We start from the raw sequence: 20,962 nt of genomic DNA on the forward strand, positions 1-20,962 counted from the left end.
GTGGCTTGTACAAAAAGTCCCCAACTAATGAGAGAATATTAAACCCATTTTTTGCTATTGTGATCATTTTTCATAATGTTTCTTTCCCATAGAATATGATAAGTTCTTGTAACAAAAATAATCTGTATACTCTTGTTAAAAAAAATCAAAACACCATGAAAGGAGAATCTTTTTCTAATGAGGCAGGTGAATACACATATAGCGGAAAAAAATTAATACAATTTGATGAACAACCGAAACATTATTAGCAAACAGTAGCAATGTACAAGGTATATGTCAGTAAGTTGTAAAGACTCCTCTACCTATACAGCATTCTGCTAAATGGATTATGAAAATATACAGAATTATGTAATTCTTCATTCAAATATTCCAAGTACTCTAGGGTCTAGTACATCTCAAATCGGTTATTGGAAGTATTAAGGCGACAAATCAAATCTTCCAGGAATCATTATTAAATTCATCTGTGAGAAGTCGCACTTATATTCAGTTGTTGAAATTGGGACGTTCTTTGAAACAAATCCATTCTTTCTTTCTTTTTTAAAACAGCTAAAGGATGATTATTTGGCCAAGTTTTGCTTTCCACTATTTTAATCCATTGTAGAATTTCAGCATCTTCTCTTGCTAAAAGTCTGCTTTCCAGCTGGGCTTTTGGACCACTATAAAATTTTATTGGATTGATATGAATTCCCAGTGAATGTCTTGTCCAGTTTTCAGAGAAATTTCTTTTGAATCTGGACTTCTTTCTGCTTTTATAGCTTCCAGAAAAAAAGTCCCATTTTTGAATTCCTTTGATTAAATAATACATGACTCCACTTTTATTATTATTATCACTATTTTATTTACTTTTGCGAGCTGCTAATTCTTGAAAAAGCTCACAAATTAAGCTAAGATCTGAACTGAAATTAATATTCATAATTTTTCTTGACTGTCAGATAAGTTTCGTTAAATTCTCTTTTTATTCTCATCTTGAGCTCTTTTAAAATGGGCAACTAAAGCCTTTGAATTTCGCCAAACAGCAGAAACGCATCTAAAACTGGAAACAGTCCATTTGGTTTTTAAAACATTCCCAATTCTTACAATTTCACAATCGAGCTGTTCTGCTTGGCATTTTAGCTTGCATTTATATAGGACTGATGACACAGTGTGTAAAGTTTATGAATAAAAGATCTGAAATGGTTTACTTGTGATGGGAAATTTTAGTTTATTAAATCCAATATAGAAAGTCTTAAATAGCAAAATGCAAAATAAAATTTTGTGCAACTGACATTTAAATAATGTCACTTTCCTTCTGTTTTGTCCAAGCATTATTGCAGCCCCACCAGTTCCAATTACCAAGAAATTTTCTTTTAGAAATAATTATGAATACCTAGTTCTCTTAAATGGAACATAAATGATTTTTTAAATATTCCTTCAATGACATCTTTAAGTTATATTTTATCAAGGAACATGACGGTAGGTTCATTCATGTCTTGCATTAGTGAACTCTAAAGTACAGGCCATATCGATTCTGTTTAGCTCTTACACAGCAATTTATGCCTCAAAATCATAAAACACTCAATTCTTTATAAGTATTTTGTATACAATTCTAAATATATTGCCAATTGCATCCTCTTCATTTTTAAATGCATGGTACATATTGAAAGAGCTGCCTGATGAATTGAATCCTGTCTGAAAATTTTTTTTCTGACAGAAATCATAGTACATCTGCTTTGTCCTTACTTGTAGCAAAAACTGACATGAAGTCAACTGTTGAGAAATCTTCATACTTTGCATTTGGCATCATGCTGCCTATGTGCCAATTTATTTGCAATATATGTAGCCAAGTTTTTTTATTAAATTTTTAACCATTAGCCAATGAATGTTATTTTTCTTATTAATATCCCAACATTCAAGAAGATCCTCAGAAGCTCAGATCTGTACTCACTCTCCCCATGGTGTATTGCTGTATTTTTTGCTTTTACTGAATCATTATTCATTTCTCTGTTGGCTATGATGGTGAAAAATAGTTATTTTCCTCATATTGAAAAATGCCATTGAATTACATAAAAAGCTAAACTTTCACAAATTAAGTATTTATATGTAATCTGAAATGACTTTTAGTGATGAAAATTACAGATACTAATATTGCTAACCATGCCTTTCTGTACTAGCATGTGCATACAACCAAAGTTTCAGTTTATAAACGAGGAAAAAAAAAAAAAAAAAAAAAAAACTTTTCATTCTTTGGAAAAAACGTATACAAACACATAAGCTGACTGCCACTACTGGAAGTAGCAACAAGATTGACCAGTCACTGTGCTAGAGTCCAAATGGCTTAAAAAAACTTATTTTCATACAATGTTACCAGTTATGCCCGCCATCCTGGTGACCTGTTTGATGCTCAGACATATTCCTTAATAAAAAAAAGGGGAGGGAAAGAGAGAAAACAGCAGTTATAGCAAGTTTAAAATCTACATAAAACATAACTATCACATAAAAATCCATGATATGTTTGGAATGAGTTTAGTGAGAATTCAAAAATTATTTTTTAAAAAAACTTTCTTCTATTAAATTTGTAGTCTATTAGATTGTTTGAAACAGAAAATGTAAAAAGTCAACCATGCTCTTGCTGGGATTTGAAAGTTCTACAGAAACAAAAATTCTAATAGTATAACTGAAATACTTACCCAGTGAAAAGAATAGTTCCTGAAGTTTACTGAATAAGTTACAAATGTGCACATGAACCTTTTATGACATGACAGATATCATTGTGATAGTCAAGTTCTTCCCTAGCATGTCTCAGCAAGTCCATGCAAACTTCTCGCAGAAGTTGTTGTGGTACATGTTTAGATCATCTATCTAAATCTATAAGAAGCTGAGGAACAAAACCCCAATCCCAACTGCTAGCTGAACATGTTATCAAAGGCATAATTGAGGAAAGAGGAAATTCCTTATAGATTCAGTAAAATGTTTAAAGATATGCCTATTTCTGCCTGTCCCCAGTTAAGGAAAAACTGTTTATTTGACATGGCACTACAACATTCACATAAATTATTAGTTTACAAACATGAATATTACTACCATTTTTTTTAGGTCCTCTCCATATAACTGCTTCTTTTGGCCCTTTGAGCAAAAAACCAATTGACATCACACAAAGATTTTCTTCTACATACTACAAAAGAAATTAAACACTAAAGATAAAGTATTTATAAAAAAATAATATTTCTATAAAAAAAAATTCTTTTTAACAAAAATAGTACGCCTAGGATTGAAAATATTTTGTAAATAAATACAGATCAACCTTAAAAATAAACATATTTACTTATAAATTTTATTCCAGCACTAGCTCTCAAAAACAGAATCTATATTTAAGTAGGCATTTCATTTTATAAAAGTAAACTGAGTAATAAATATTAGGCCATTACAGAAATATTAAGCATGGCTTTAAATGATAATGAAATTATTAACACTAATAACTGATACATAATTTAAAATTATATGAGTTAAGAAGCTTGTTTCTAATTCAGCTAAATAGAGCTCTTCTATATCTTTAAACAACTATATACTGATACATTTACTCAAAAAAATGCACTTGATATTGTTATGTTAATTAATATTTATGGTAATGTCATTTAAAATATTCCTATTTCCATGTCTCCCCCTTTTTTTCTTTCCAATTAAAAGTGTTTGTACTATCACAGATTTCACTGCTCTGATTCATAACTGTCTCAAAAATCAAAATAAATAATAATCAAAAATTCATCCAAAAATTAAATTTTAACATACCATTAAATACTAATTCTTAACCTTAAAAATTATTTCAGCTTTTTAGCATTACAGTATATATTATTCATCAAAACAAATAATATTTCCACAATACATTGACTAAGAAAATGTCCTTTTCCATGACTTCATTACATTCAAGCAGAATTTATTTATTTCATTTAATAACATTTTCATTTTATAACCTTATAGATAGGTATTATAGATTTAATAAAGAATATATTTTGCTCCTTGTGTTTATACATCAGATGAAATTAATAAATTATTAAGAAAAGGTAGTTTCTGGGTAAATAAACCAGTTGCATATTAACATATACAAAATTATAAAGAAAATTCGTATTATATTTACAAACAATTCCAGAATTTAAATAATGCAAAATTATCATCAGTAGACTTCTAACAAGATAAATATCTACTGGAAAAATAACTTTATAGGCATAGATCACAATTACTGTTCTTTTACTACATTATTTTAATCAGAGATAAAAGATATTGAGATTATTTTTAATTGCTTATCATCATATGGTACTTAATAAAGCATATCAGTAGAGTCCAAACAGAACGAGACAAGTTCTAAAAATGTCCGGAAGATATTGTTGTGTGCATACGGGTTCGTAATAAATTAAATGCAGAAGTCTGATGAAAAATGAATGAAATTTATTATTATCACACAAATATATTCAAATTGAAGTTTATTCAAATAAAACAAAATGCTTAAATTTCCTCAAATATTCATACAATATTGCAATATTCCACTCTAGTTATCTTTTAAACTACTCAAACGTTCAGCAGAACTTGTATTTTTCATTTTTCTGGCGTAGCTTTCTATTCAAATAAGATGCATGCAGCATTGCATGAGGAAATGAAACAATTTAATAACAATTCTATTTAAAAATGGCTAATTCAATACAAAAACTGTTACAATATTAACTAAATGCTATTACAATATCCTTAAGCATAAATAAATAAGGCTTTCACAGCTACTAATTATACTTGAATTAGGTATTTTTTAACAAGTATATTGACTGAATTTGATTAAGATTAATTTCTGATAAAAAAAATATAATGAGGATTTTTAAGTATTTGCTCTTTTCACCCTTATTCTTCAACTGCATTTCTAACAAAATCATTAGAATACAAAATTATGTCTATCTAAAATCTCAAGATGAACTTCCTTTTGTGTAATGGAAAACCACATTTAGGAAACATTTCAGCTCGCTAAAGTATGGAACATTGCTTATGAAAAAGTACACAATCATAATTCATTTAATTTTATACAGCTGGCTTTTGTATTACATTGGGGTTTGAGGAATAAATATCCTAAACAGTTTTAAAATTGCATATAATATCTGCCTTCCAAACAAGTAAATATTAATAACTTGCTCTTGATCAGAAACCATGGCAATAACAAAAACATTACATCTGCACATATTTCATTTATGCTTTATTATTACAACAAAGCAAACTAGAGCAGAGCATATGCATCTGTAGGGCTGCACCATATTGCAGTCCTACAGATGGACACTATTAATATTTATTGCTATTACTACTGCAGCCCTACTAATATTTATTGAAATCATTAAGTTTATACTATCTACTTACAAGAAAAATCATTCAGTATCTACATGATTCTGTCTTAGAAAATATGCAACCTTCTAGAAAGAGACTGACATTTTTTAAGTTGTATATATTACTAATAATTGAAATCAAAAATGGAAAGATAATTTAGGAAAAAGTTATTTACAGGTACAAGTATTTATGAATTGATAATAACACAACAGTTATATACTACAAGTGATATCACTGCTTCATGATAGCCTAGCCTATATACTGCATTAATTTATCACAATCGTCATGAAGTCTGTATGGCATATAATTTTATATTCCTATAAAAAGCTAGAAACATCAAATCCAACTATTTAATTAAAATGTCATGAAAAGAAGCTAAGAAACATACATAGAAGCATACTTTATATAGGACATTTTCAGCATTATATTAAAAACAAAAAATAACAAAACGATGAAGATCATGTTTTCTTACATTGCTCAGTTTACTTGATTCATAAATCATTTATGCAATGATAACCAGCTTTATGTAATGTTCTGAGCAGATGCTCGCAACACTTAAGCTCACTGTAGTGCAGGTCAGAAAAGGTGAGAATAAAGCTATTACTATGGCACAGAATGCATGATGTATATTATGGCACAGTATGTAAGATGATGTTAATTTTATAGAGACATGATTTATCTGTATATTTTATCATAAAGATAAATAACATATGTATCACATTTTCTTCCAGCCAAAAGCAAAATTCAAAGTCTGTAAGTAGCTTAGTAGTAGTAGCATACATTATTAGCTTGGCAAAATTTTTTTATAATAATTTGTGTTTATTTTATAGCAACAAAAGACAAAAAAGATTAGTAGCTATAAATTTCTTATGCATTCAAGACACACCTAAAACTTTCAGTTAGTTTGATAGTTATAGGTTACATTCTGGGTTTTTTTTTTTTTTTTTTTTTCATAACTTTATAAATCTCCCAAAATATTTCTATATATTTACTGAAGAAAGTTTGGATAGTATTGCCTTAAGTGATATTTATAAATTATTCATATATGTCTAGGAGTTCCACATTTCAAGTAACAAATGAAAATATATACAGCATTGTTGTATCACAGCCATTTGAAAACAATTATTATCCCTGTATAACACATAATTTCAGTTAAAAATCAAAATTTAATATTTCAAGAACTATTATATTCCTTAAGAAACTGTTTATATGATGTCAGCATTCTATTTTACATATGATATACAGTTTTGTAACGGATGTGCATATATGGAGATTTAATTCGGCTATGTAAACCAAAGGAAGCATTTAATAATATAAGTTTTCCTCACCTACAGCCAATTTGTTTAAATCTTTATTAAGTACTTTACCTTATTGTAGATTTATAGGTGTTTTAAAATCAGTTATGTATTACAATTTACTTTTAATTTTTTTGCTTCCCTATATATATTAAAAATACAGTCAAAAGTCGTTAATCCGGACACCCATAATCCGGAATGATCTATAATCCGGACCTCAAAGTTACAAACTTTCTGTGCATGCGTCAGTGCATTAATGCATTGACGCATGCGCGTAATACCTTTATACATGCTCATTTAATGTATAATGGACGGTATAAGCTAAGCTAAAATTATCTAATTATCTATTTCAGTTAATGTTGAAGATTGCGTTGTTCCTTAATCTTCGAATTGGATCCGGCTTATTCTTTTTTGCAGACATTTAGAGCAATTTTATAAAAGTAAGTTGGAACTTTTTCGATTATGTCAAATAGGAATTTCCGATGCTGGAGCTGCAAAAGGATCTACAAAGCGAAAGCATGTTTCGATGTCCATCAAACAAAAAGAGGAATTGCTGCAAAAAATGGATAAAGGCTCCTTTGTTTCTCTAACCATTCCGAAATCTGTTTATCAATTTCACGCTGCTCTGGAAGGGGGGAGGGGGGAACGTCACGGCGCGCAATGAATTGGAAGTTGATCTGTCAGCACTATCCTTATCTTCAGGGCAGATTTTTTTATTTTATTCGACTTATAGTTCATTACTAAATGTAGTATTTCATCTCGATGTACTGTCTTTGATATGATTTAAATGAAATTCATAATAAATATCACGAATACATATCAAATAGTTTTCTGGTTGCAATTTTCGAATTTCGATTATGCGTAATGTATGCTTTACACATGCGCATGTTGAAAGAAATGTTTAATAAAGTAAACAAATAAATATAAGCTTTTTTTTTTGTAAATTTTGATAACCTTTAGATCATAATTGTTCCTTATTTCATAAATTACAGTTTCATATTTTAAATTTTATAATTTCTGCATGCCATCTTACCAGATTTAAACTGATGATCTATAATCCGGAATCACCGAAGTCCTGACGAGTCTGGATTAAAGACTTGACTGTAAATGTTTTGACGGAACCACAGTATTTAAGCGGCTTTTTAGCATACGAACTAGGATTTTTCTTTTAACCTTTTTCTAAATTTTGCAGCACAATGTGCAAAGTTTTTTACCACATAGGTCTTTTTTCATTTGTTCTTTTTACTTTAATTTAAATTGTATTAAAAATAAATAATAAAAAGCAAAATTTTAATTTGTAGTATTGCCTAAGTCTATGATTTAATTTTATTATTTCCTCTATTTATCCTGTAAACAGCATCATGCTTTTAATAAATATCTACCACTGTGTCATTTCAGAATTAATCTTTGCCACATGAATTTTAGGTAACACTAATGGCAAAGGTGTTTATGTCATGCTTTATACAATCATAATATCAAAATTTCCAAACAGACTTTAACCAGCCATTTGGGATAAAATCAAAGCAAAACTGGATAATCCTTAACTTAACTTCAAACTGGAACATGTGCAATTTTTCTTATTTTCTTTGGCCAGTGGGCTTGTTGTCTGCCACTGCTCTTTCATTCTTCAAATATATTACAAAAATATAAAAATTATCAATATAAAAACTATTCAAAAAAGGTATTTATGTGCCAGTTTAGCAGTGTTTTCATAACAAATACACTCATGTCCATAAATTAAGGATAATTCGGAGTCGCACGGAAATCGAACTCTAAAATAAATATATCACCTGTAAAATCACTACGCACATCTTCAAGAATCATATGCAAATTTCAGGAAGTAACCAGATGACACCGATGGGACGTCACAATGACGAGAGTATAAGAGAGTGATATATAAGGAATACAGGCAAAGAAGTAAAATTGTTCGCAGACGCTTTATAAGCATTTCAGTGCAATAACCGAATAGTTATGACACAAAGGACCCATTTGGATGATTTTATACGTGGTAGAATAAGCGGCCATCTGGAATGTGGGCGTACCCAACTGGAAGTATCAGACGAACTTGGAATTGCCCAGAGTGTCATCTCCAGGCTTTGGCAACGATTCCAAGATGATGGTAATGTGAGTAGATGTTACAGCACAGGTCGCCCCAGAGTTACAACGCCGAATGACGACCGATATTTAGCAGTTACTGCCAAAAGAAACAGGCGGAGCACAGACTCAGACCTGTCTCGTCAGCTCTCTTCAGCCACTGGTACGACAATTTCAAGGCAGACCGTGTACAGACGCTTAGGGCAGATTGGTCTATATGCTCGTAGACCTGTCAGATGCGTTCCACTTACTGCAACTCACTGTCGCCTGCGGTTAGCCTGGAGTAGAGAGCATGCATTGTGGACACCGCAACAGTGGGCTTGTGTGATGTTTTCCACGAGTCCATGTTTAGCTTGCAGTCTGATTCTCGCTGGACTTTCATATGGAGAGCTCCAGGTACCCGTTACCACAAAGAAAACATCATTGAATGACACCGTTACGGTGGTGCAGGAGTGCTCGTTTGGGGTGGAATTATTCTGGGTTCTAGAACTGACCTGCATGTTCAAATTGGAACCATGACAAGCCAAATCTATCGGGACGTCATTCTGGAACAACATGTACTTTTGTTTCGGGAAGCCATGGGCGCACAATTTGTGTTTATGGATGACAACGCCCGTCCTCACCGTGCAAATATTGTAAGGGAATGCCTTCAATTGGAGGATATCACCCCTTTGGACTGGCCAGCATTCTCACCGGACTTGAATCCAGTAAAGCACGTGTGGGATATGCTTGGCCGACGAGTTGCAGCCCGTCAACCTCCTCCTACATGTCTACCGGAACTTCGGAGAGCATTGTTTTTTGAGTGGTGTAATATCCCCCAAGATCAGATGGATAATTTGATACTCAGCATGCCTAGGCGTTCTACGGACTGTATTGCATCGTCTGGGAGACATACAATGTATTAACAATCATACCAACCATGTAATATTGGTTTTTTGTAATTTTTTTTTTTTTTTTTTTTTTTGTAATTTGTTCCAGGGAGAAAAAATCACTAATTTTTTTAATAATATCAAACATATACCATCTTTTTTTGCTCTTTACCTTTTGTTTAATAAATAAGCTTTACAAATAAGTCAAATTTGTTTTGCTTCTAACTCTTCCTTTGCCTGATTTTGCATTATCCTTAATTTATGGACATGAGTGTATTTGTCTATAATAAAAAGAATTACCTCCTTATGCATCATCTTTCATTGTTAACATCTAAATTATCACCAAAACTTTTATTACATATACAGTAAAAGACTAACCATCTGGCATTCAACTAACTGGAAAGCTCAAGTAGCCGGATTATTTTCGAATTTTTTTAATGCAAAATTAAGCAAATAAGAGCAACTTTGTTATAAAGCATGCATAGAACTACAATTCGAATCAAACAAAAGTGTTTCCAAACAGTGTGATTAAGTGCCAATAATGGATAAGCTTGACATAATGCTTTGGCTTTATGTAAACCAGCAATTCTCAACCGTGGTACGAAAGAGAAAAATAGGTGGTATGCAAAGAAACAAAGTATTTTTAACTATTAAATTCAAAAATTAAATACCCCAACATTCTGTTTAGGTTTTTTCCCACCTCATAAATTTATGCAATCGGAGCTTTGTTTAAAGTCAATAGCCTCTCATAGACTTTAGAAAAATACAGTCAAAAGTCGTTAATTCGAAGATTATAAATAAAAGTTTCTAATTTATGTTTATATTAAATAATTGAATAGCACTAGGTTTTATTATATATATATATATATGCACAGTCAAAAGTCGTTAATTTGGACACCCATAATCCGGATTGATCTATAATCCGGACCTCAAAGCTAAAAACTTTCTGCGCGTGCGCCGCGTTGACATAGGCGTTTACGCGTGCGCGTAAGACCTTTTACCACTGCGCATATGCGTTTGCGCAAGCGCAGAATACGTTTTCGCGTGCGCGTTTTATGTATAACGGACGGTATAATCTAAAATTATCTAATTATCTATTTCAGTTAATGTTGATGATTGCGTTGTTTCTTAATCTTCGAATTGGATCCGGTTTATTATTTTTTGCAGACTGTAAGAGCAATTTTATAAAAGTAAACTTGAACTTTCGATTATGTCAAATAGAATTTCCGTTTCTGGAGCTCCCAAAGGATCGTACAAAACGAAAGTATGTTTCGATGTCCATCAAACAAAAAGTGGAATTGCTGCAAAAAATGGATATAGACATGAAGAATGTGACAGAGAGGTTAGTGAAAACGAAAAAATTTCGATTGACAAGTTAGTCGGTATTCTCGGCACAACAATTAACGGGACTTGAACAGCGGAACTTTGTAACTGAACAAGAAATCGTGTCTGTTTATAGAATTAAAGATAAATTATTATCACATAAAACGAAGCAACATAAAACAACTTACATTGAAAGAAAAGTTTAATAAAGTAAACAAATAAATATTAAGCTTTTTTTTTTTTTTGTAAATTTTGATACCCTTTAGATTATAATTGATCTTTATTTCATAAATTAAGGTTTCATATTTTTAATTTTAGAATTTCTGCATGCCATCTTACGAGATTTAAACTGATGATCTATAATCCGGAATCGCCGAAGTCCCGACGAGTCCGGATTAACGACTTTTGACTGTAATCCATTTTTATTTTCACAAATATACTGTTATCCACAGAAAATACAAAATTTGTCACAAATGATGTTTTTAAAAGGAATAATAGAAATGAATGTTGTATTTAATAGGAAATAAAAATTGAGTTCCTATAAAAATATAATAGTATCTCATTCACTCTTTTACAGTTCATCGATTTATTAGCATGTCTACACTTTATGTTGCGGCCATTTCTGGGCTCATACTGCTCTATTTTCAATTAGAATAATTTTTTACATCAATTTTTTAACCGAAAATAATTTGAAATGAAAAGAATTAGCATTCCACAAAAAACATTGTTTTTCATTGATAAATAAGTTCAACAAGTATTTTCCCAGGGTTTATGGAAAAGAAAATTAGAGTAGAAATCCATTTTGTTCAAATGTAGTTGAAATTTTATCTCATGAAGAAAAAGAACAATTGATGGAAACTTGTGATTGAACTCTAACTGGAGATTTCAGAAATAACACACTTTTAACTTTTGGATGAAACTCCCCCCCCAAAAAAAAAGAATTTAAAGGCATTTCAAATAAAACTAATATTGAAATATTTATTGTCTACTTGCCCAACCTATTTGTGTGAACAAGGACTTCTTTCCATGTTATATTTGAAAAACTAAATACAGAACAAAATTAAAAGTGGATCAAAATTTACAGTTAAGTGAAATAAGACCAGACATAAAGAAATTTATCTCTTTTAAGCCCCGTCCACAAGAGCAGATTCTACTAGTAGCGAAAACTAGTTCTTCCAACATGCACCATTCATACCGCGACAAGCATTAACACTAGAATTACGGTGGTCTTCGTATACCTAGAATTACGGCGGGTGTCATTTTGACTGTAGCATCTGATTTCAAGAGTATCAGTACTCATATACCCGAGAACCTCTGTGAACGAGAGTAGAATGTAATGTAACTGCGTAAATAGCGCATCGCTGCTGTCTTATTAGTTAGTTAGAAATAAATGTTTGTGCCGTGAACTAGTCTGTTTTGGTTGCGTCATGCACTTCACTGAACCCACACCGCTAGACACAAAAAGTTGGCGACGAGGCTGTGTGAGAAGTACATCGTTCCCGACTCGGCGCACTCGGTTACATGCGTAAAAAGTAGTGGCAAAACCGAAACTTGGATTTAGGGGATTCCCCGAAAACTGCAAAAGGCAGGAAAGTTATTTGATTTTTATTTTGGAAGAATGGAGAAGTTAATTGAAGAATTAATAAAGCAAAATGAAGCTTTAATGGTCGCATTGCAAGAGAAATCGGAACATAAACAAGACAAAATTTCTGTTTCTTTTGATAAGTTCGATGAAACGGTAGAAAATTTTGATTTGTTCATAGAACGATTTGAGGCTTTTTTGGACATTCAAAATGTTCCAGAGGCAAAACGTGGGAAAGTTCTGATCTCAAGCTTGAATGCAAAATTGTATAATTTGTTGAAAAATTTACTCTCTCCGGATAATCCTTCAGATAAAAATTTTACCGAACTAAAAAAGGTTCTTAAGGATCATTTAAATCCTAAAGCTTTAATAATACCTAGTCGGCACATGTTTATTAACAGAAAACAGCATGAGGGGGAATCAATTAGTAGTTATGTCACTGAATTACGCTCGTTAGCGATTCCTTGTGAATATAAAGAGGATATGCTAAATACCATGTTAAGGGATGTTTTCGTTAGCGGTCTACGAGATCGTAAATCGTAAAATCTTAGATCGATTATTTCAGGAAGATGATATCGATTTAGAGAAAACATTAAAGATAGCCTTGGCGATGGAAAAGGCGATTAAGGGTGCAAATGAGATTATAGAAAATTCCGTAGAACTGAAGGTACTTAAAACCAAGAAAAATGAGTCCAAACCGCGAAAACAAAACTTTGTTGCTAAGAATAATAAAGGTCAAAATGAAACTTGTTCGCGTTGCTTAGGAGCAAATCACAATAAAAACAACTGTAGATTTGCAACAAGTGAATGCCGCTTTTTGTAAAAAAATTGGACATATCGAAAAGGCGTGTTATTAGTCTAGGAAAAACCGACAGATTAAACAAAAGAAAGTTGAGGCAAATAATGATTATGATTCGAAAAATGAGGTCCCCATCTATGGATTTAACTCCAGCACGCACATGTTAAGAGAGGAAGAGCCTAAAAGACCGCCAATAATGCTTCAAGTTAAAATTTAAAAACAAACCAGTTAGCATGGAACTTGATACTGGGGGAGCAGTTTCGGTAATGTCTATAAATAAATTTAGAAAAATTTCCAATAAAAAGATTCAGCCTACAAATTTAGTTTTTAAAACTTACAGGGGTGATAAGGTGGTACCTTTAGGATATGTTCCTGTTAAAGTTGAATACCAAGGTCAAAAATTAGTTTTAAATCTATACATTGTGAAAGAAAATTTGGACACAATCTTCGGCCGAGAATGGCTGTATAAAATCAATCTCGATTGGAATGCCATCAAAGCATTGAAAACTTCTAGTGAATTGAATTTAAAAAAAAAAAATTGCTTGAGGAGTATAAGGAAATTTTTGACGGTAAATTAGGTGAAATTAACAATCACGAAGTAAAACTAAATTTGAAACCTAATACTCAACCAATATTTTGTAGGTCACGACCGGTACCTTTCGCATTAAAAAATAGAGTTGAATCAGAAATTGATCGGCTTGAGAAAGAAGGTATCATTGAGAGGGTTGAGACTTCAGAATGGGCAACACCAGTTGTGCCAATTGTTAAATCTGATGGTTCCATTAGGCTTTGTGCTGATTATTCTGTGACTCTGAATCCTAATTTGGAAGTGCCACAGCATCCATTACCAAAACTCGAAGAAATATTTTCATGCCTTAATGGAGGTAAAAATTTTTCGAAACTTGATTTCAGTCATGCTTATCTACAAATGAAAGCGCATCCGGAGAGCCAACGGTTATTAACAATAAACACGCATAAGGGGTTGTATATTTGTAAACGCTTAATGTATGGATTAAATCCTGCCCCAGCTATTTGGCAGCGCTATGTTAAGGGATTATTTCAGGGGATCGAAGGAATTAAAATTTTTATGGATGATGCTCGAGTGACAGGACCGGATGATCAGTCTCATTTAAAGGCATTGGAAATATTTTTCAAAAAATGCAAGGAGCACGGCCTAAAATTAAACTTAACTAAAAGTAAATTTTTTCAAAATGAGATTAAATTTTTAGGGCATAAAATTGATGCCGCTGGATTGCATAAAACGGATGAAAAGATTTCGGCAATTGCTAATGCCCCTACGCCGAAAGGCGTCCAAGACATCAAAAGCTTTTTGGGATTAGTGAATTTTTATGCCAAATTTTGGCCTAATCTGGCAACTTTGGCACATCCATTAAATAATTTGACAAAAAAATATGTTAAATGGAGTTGGTCAAAGAACTGCCAAATCGTTTTTGAAAAAATAAAAAAGGAAATTTGTTCAGAAAGAGTTTTAATGCATTACGATCGCACATTACTGTCAATGCTAGCTACTGATGCATCTACGGTAGGTCTTGGGGCAGTGCTCTCGCATGTTTTGTCTGACGGAACAGAAAGGCCTATAGCATTCGTATCGAGGACACTGACTAACACGGAGCAGAAATACGCCCAAATCGATAAAGAAGCACTGTCAATTGTCTGAGCTGTCAAAAAGTTTTATCTATATCTAAAGGGGAGACGCTTTTCTCTGGTGACAGATCATAAACCTTTAGTGGCTATTTTCAAATCAAAAAGAGGACTTCCTATCCTCACAGCCACCCGACTCTTACATTATGCACTGATATTGCAAGCATATCAGTTTGATATTGTGTATCGAAATACCAAGGAACACGGTAATGCTGACTGCCTGTCGCGCCTACCTTTTAAGTCCCAAGATTTAAGCATTAAGGATGATGTTGAAATATTCCAACTCTCCCAAATTGAAACTCTTCCGGTAACAGCCAGGGAGATAGCTCGGGAAACACGAGCTGATGAAGAATTAAATAGTCTTTATGTGAAATTAAAATCTGGAAAAAGTTTGGAAGGTAGGGAAGCAGAGTACACTTTACAAGATGACTGTATAATGAATGGTCAGAGGGTAGTTGTTCCGAAAAAACTCCGAGTTAAAATTCTCGAAGAGTTACACCAAGGACATTTAGGAATCGTTAAAATGAAGGCAATCGCCAGATCCTACGTCTTTTGGAAGGGAATTGATCATGATATTGAAGAAGTTTCTAGGAACTGTGTCGATTGTATTAAGTTCAAATCAGATCCAGTAAGGGCAAGGGTCCATCACTGGGAATATCCAAGTGCGCCTTGGGAACGCATTCACGTAGATTTTACAGGCCCTATTTTTGAACGAATGTTCTTGATTATCATTGACGCACATTCTAAATGGCTAGAAGTGTATACTTTAAAGTCAGCAAATTCCTTTCAGACAATTGAATGTTTGAGAGACTGTTTTGCAAGATACGGACTGCTTTAGTAGTAGTGAGTGACAATGGTCCTCGGTTTACATCGGGGGAATTTGAAACTTTTATAAGGAATAATGGAATTAAACACAAAACGTGTGCTCCATTTAAACCGGCAAGTAACGGCCAAGCAGAGCGGTACGTTTACACCGCTAAACAAGCATTAAGTGCAATGCAAGGTTATCCAGGAAATATTAAGCAAAAACTTGCCATATTCCTCATGAATTATAGAAAGGCACCGAACATGATAACCTTGTTAAGTCCAGCAATGTTATTCTTAAAAAGAGAAATTAGAACTCGAATTGATGTAGTTGTTCCAAATCTTAAACGAAGAGTAGAAGAACGCATTCGAAGGAATACTTACGATTTCAAAGACAGAAATTTTGAGATCGGAGAAAAGGTTGCCATTCGGGATTATAGATCGGCAAATTCTCGATGGAAAATTGGCAGAGTGACAAATAAGGATGGAGCGCTGCATTATACCATTGACGTTCAAGGAACTTTACTGCGCCGGCACGTCGATCAGATCAGATCGGTAGGGAGCGAGGTTCCGTCTGCACCGATAATCTATGAACCTCGTATGGCTGTAACTTCAGATGGCAACGTGAAGCCACAGGCTCCGGACATGGACATCGAACAAAGAAGTGAAGCTGTGCAAACTTCAGCCGGACTTGAAACATCGTCAGTTCCAAGGAAAACTGAGCCAGTCATTCCAGTGAATCCTGATAAAGAGTTGCAGCAACCTCAGCCAGGACCTTAAGACGATCTTCGCGCATCCGCAAAGCTCCTCAGAGATTAAATCTCTAAATAAGTGGGGAGGGATGTAGCATCTGATTTCGAGAGGATCAGTACTTATATACCCGAGAACCTCTGTAAACGAGAGTAGAGTAGAATGTAATGTAACTGCGTAAATAGCGCATCGCTGCTGTCTTATTAGTTAGTTAGAAATAAATGTTTGTGCCGTGAACTAGTCTGTTTTGGTTGCGTCATGCACTTCACTGAACCCACACCGCTAGACACAACATTGACCCCTTGATAAGATATCTGCATATTTCTCTATATGATACAATATATTTGTGAAAAAGAAATTAAAATAACGCAAATTATGACAATTACAGTTTATTTTAAAGAATATAGAGACTTTAGAGAGAATATAGAGAGAGATGTAGTCAAATAATGAACAAGCATTTAAATATTTCCATCGGAAAATGTAATTTTTTTTTCTCCGATAGCTTACATTTCCGAAACACAGAAAATAAAATGTATAAATATTTACGCAAATTTTTCCAAAAAAAAGTGGTTTCTAATCCAAATATTAAAGTATTTTAAAACAAGCTTTTTGCTATAAAGAGTTCATAGAAATAGAAATATATAGAAATATTTTATTTACATATAATATATTAGTCAGCGCAGCAATTAGCACACACGCTTATCTTTCTGATTCTTTGTGTACAATATCCGCATACGTATTTATTACAGTTGTCGCAAATATTAGAAGTTTTGTTATCTTTGCATTTCCTTACTTGACATTTCTTCCTTTTTTTTTTTTTTTTTTGATTTTATTGAATCTTGTCCATCCACAAAGCCACTTAAAGAGAGAACTAATATGTTTTTATTAGATATATATTCTCTTAGTTCTTCTGCCAAACGCAATAGAAAATCCCTTCTGCTGCTATTTTCTATTGTAACTTCCTTATACAGAATCTACACATTTATGCCCGCTAAGTCCAAAATATTGTATAATGCATGTACTGGCCAACGTCGTGATGGTGCTTTCACGGAGTACTTTCTTGCCATTTGATCCAAAACATCTACCCCGAATTTTGTAGAATTGTAAAGGTGTATTACATCAGGAACCTTCTTTTCATTAGATTCAAATTCAACTGATGAATGGAGTGTACTTAACAAATTTACGTTTTTGTTCCTTTTACCTTTTACCTGATGTAGTTGTTATATAGTCGTGTTTCATCACAACTGAAGAAAAAAGTTTGTTTGTTACATTTTTGAAACTAGAGGGAATTTCTCTTTTTGCACAATTTACTGTTCAAACATGACTCAATCCTTTTGATTTTAGGGATTTTGCAAGTTTTACCGATCTAAAGAAACTGTCTGTAGTTATATTTCGGGCAGTATTTTTGTAAGGATCAACTAAACGATTTACTATGTTCTCTCCTAAACTTTGATCACTTGGTCTCATTTCATCTTTTCCTAAATATGGAAATCCGTTTAATAAGTATTTTGTCCTAACGTCTACTGCTAGCCAAAATTTTATTCCAAATTTATCGGGCTTGTTAGCAAAAAACGGCGTCTTGTTTTTGCAGGGAAAAACTGTTCATCAATCCTAATGTTTTCATTTGGTTTCTTGCAAAGCTTACAGTTTTCTATAAAAGTATCCCATACCTCGGATATTAGTGCAAATTTATCACACTGCAAATGTTACCTTGTTACCTTGATAAAAGACCTTGTTAGTTTATTATCAAAACGAGAAATTTCATAATTTCCAGTAACCTATCGCTACTCAGAGTTTCATGAAAAAACTTTGGTCTCCAAGTCTTGGACCACAAACTAAGAATTGGTAACCCCTTGGCGTCTAATGCCCCCCTTACGTACAACAACGTTATGAATGCTTCCAGTTCTGCTAATAAAATAGTGAAAGAGTCATTATGAAGTTTACGCTTGGCTTCAGCATCAGTACACTTCTTTATGACGCGTAAAATTTTTTCATTTATTATTAATTTCTACGCACTAACAGCTTTACCAGAACAAATGTGACGTTTAGCATAGGATGTCGGTCCTGCATTTTCTCGCAAGATATTTTGCAAGGGTTGAAGTAAGATATTTTGCAATTTGCAGTATTTTCTACTTTCCATGCAGTTCCATTACTAGCAATTTCTTTGCAAGTGTTAGTCTGAATTACGTTGAATTTCATATCCCCTTTTGAGCGTCTATTAGTTCCCGCTTTGACATTCTTAGGCACGGCAAAATTTGAACTCATAGAAAAAAATCCATTTGTACTTTCACTTGAGCTAGAGAATGATATTGCCTGATTACTCTACAATAAATTCAGAATCACAAGATGTTTCATTTCCATCTTTATCTGTAGAATTATTTTTGATTTCAAAACCGGAATCAGCATCAGATAGTTCTTGCATCAGTTTCACGATTTCTTCATGCGTTAGTCCTTTTCTACGCGCCATTAGTACGTCACTATAATAAATTCATGTAAATAGAATAAAATTTTCCACTAAACTTGTTATAAATAATAAACAAAATATCTACGAAAAATCTACAAACGTTCAGCTTGTAATAATCTATTTCCTCTATTTTCTTTTCACAAAGAAAAGTATTGCACATATTTCAAATCATGTGACTGGCAGATGTGAAACTACGCAGACCCACCATATTCTTTTCCTTTGTATTTTGTTTAGCATGTGCAAATAAAAATAGTTTATAGAAGTAACAGTGTTCAGATAATACAATGGAATGTATTCACATTTCTTTTCTCTCAAAGGGGTCATAATGACACCTGCCGTATTGCTAGGTATAATCATTTGTTAGGACTAAAATAAAAATACGATTTTTTAAAAACTCTTTTTCTATTTCGTAAATCGCAATGATTTAGGAAAAGTCGAGAAAAGATTAAGATATTTGCGAAAAAAAAGAAGAGCTGGCAGACATAAAAGTTCGCTAGGTGTGAAAATGACCCCAATTCTAGGGTTAACTGCTTCTCCGAATTGGAGGCAGACTAGTGACTGTTCCTACCTCTCGGGAATAGGGCAAATGGGCAGATTTCCCATACTGCACTGCACGATTGCGCGGTTCACTCAATTTTAACAAACAACATAGCTGACGTGCAACTGACTGCTCACTGGACTGTCAGCGAAACAATCGCGTTGGTAGATATCTAAGGATTCGACATCATCAAAAAAAACTTACATAGAACCGTATGAAATATGGAAATTTGTAAACAAGTATGGACAAGGTTATCTGATGCTGGGTATTCCAGAAATACCATTGAAATTAAAACTAAAGACGGGCATATCCGCTTCAGCTAGACAGGGGGACTCAGTACTTTTTGAATGATTTTTTAATTTAAGAACTTTTATCTACTTTTATGAATATTATTATTAAATGGTTTTCTAAGACAAAATAATTTTAAGCTGAGAATAAAAATTTTTGCCAGTATTTTTTTATTTATTTATATATTTTTTTTATTTTTGGAAGAAAAGTTTAACAATTAATATGTCATTCTTCTCCTCAACTTTCAATGATTTCCCCCCCACACATTTTCTTATTGTATTTATTAGAAAATTCTTAATAGCATAAAGGATCGATTTTGTAATTAAGGAATTAGTATCTGAGAAAAAAAATTTTATGCAAAAACTTTGAAACAAATATAATCTCAATCACATTTCCACTTCAAATCATTTTTCTTTTCAGTATTTTGGAAAACCCATTCTTGTTTCTCTAAAGTATATAATTTTAATAAAGCGGTAAAAATATTTAGGCCATATCTATATGTTTTAGGACTTTAAATAACAGGATTTATCGAAAAAATGCAAATTGAAAAAACACACTTTAAACAATATAAGCTATCTATATGAAATATTAAATCATTTCAAATTTCTTAAAAATTTTATTGCCAAATTTCATTACATATATTATATACAGTCAAAAGTCGTTAATCCGGACTCGTCGGGACTTCGGTTATTCCGTATTACTGACTTTTCCCGATAATAGATCATCAGTTTAAATCGGGTATGATGGCATGCAGAAATTATAAAATTAAAAATATGAAAGCGTAATTTATGAAATAAAGAACAATTATGATCTAAAGGGTATCAAAATTTACAAAAAAAAAAAAGCTTAATATTTATTTGTTTACTTTATTAAACATTTCTTTCAATGTAAGTTGTTTAAGTTACTTTGTTTTATGTGATAATACTTTCTCTTTAATTCTATAAGCAGACATAATTTCTTGTTCAGTTACAAAGTTCCGCTGTCCAAGTTCCTATAATTGCTGTGTCGAGAATACCGACTAATTTGTCAATCGAAATTTTTTCGTTTTCAATAACCTCTGTGTCACTTTCTTCACTATTAGAAGCGAATTATAATTACTAAATTATAACTTGATTTAGATCATGTCAAAGACGGAGTACATCGAGATGAAATACTACATTTAG

The 20,962-nt window shown here is 32.5% G+C and overlaps 1 protein-coding gene across 2 annotated transcripts in view; it reads right to left on the reverse strand.

Annotated features, from left to right (window-relative positions):
• Positions 1 to 20,962, reverse strand: part of Nubp1 (NUBP iron-sulfur cluster assembly factor 1) — an 81,158-nt gene that overhangs the window by 12,289 nt on the left and 47,907 nt on the right. For both annotated transcript variants that reach the window (XR_015041777.1, XM_085819240.1), the window contains exon 6: positions 3,061 to 3,151. Coding sequence is in view for 1 of the 2 variants with exons in the window: in XM_085819240.1 (XP_085675366.1) it covers positions 3,061 to 3,151 (91 nt within the window). In the remaining variant the exon portion in view is untranslated. The remainder of the gene's footprint in view (positions 1 to 3,060; positions 3,152 to 20,962) is intronic.

Source organism: Stegodyphus dumicola, chromosome 6 (genome assembly GCF_044657685.1).
Source record: "Stegodyphus dumicola isolate Sdum_Otavi_A_Nest chromosome 6, ASM4465768v1".
NCBI lineage: Eukaryota > Metazoa > Arthropoda > Arachnida > Araneae > Eresidae > Stegodyphus > Stegodyphus dumicola.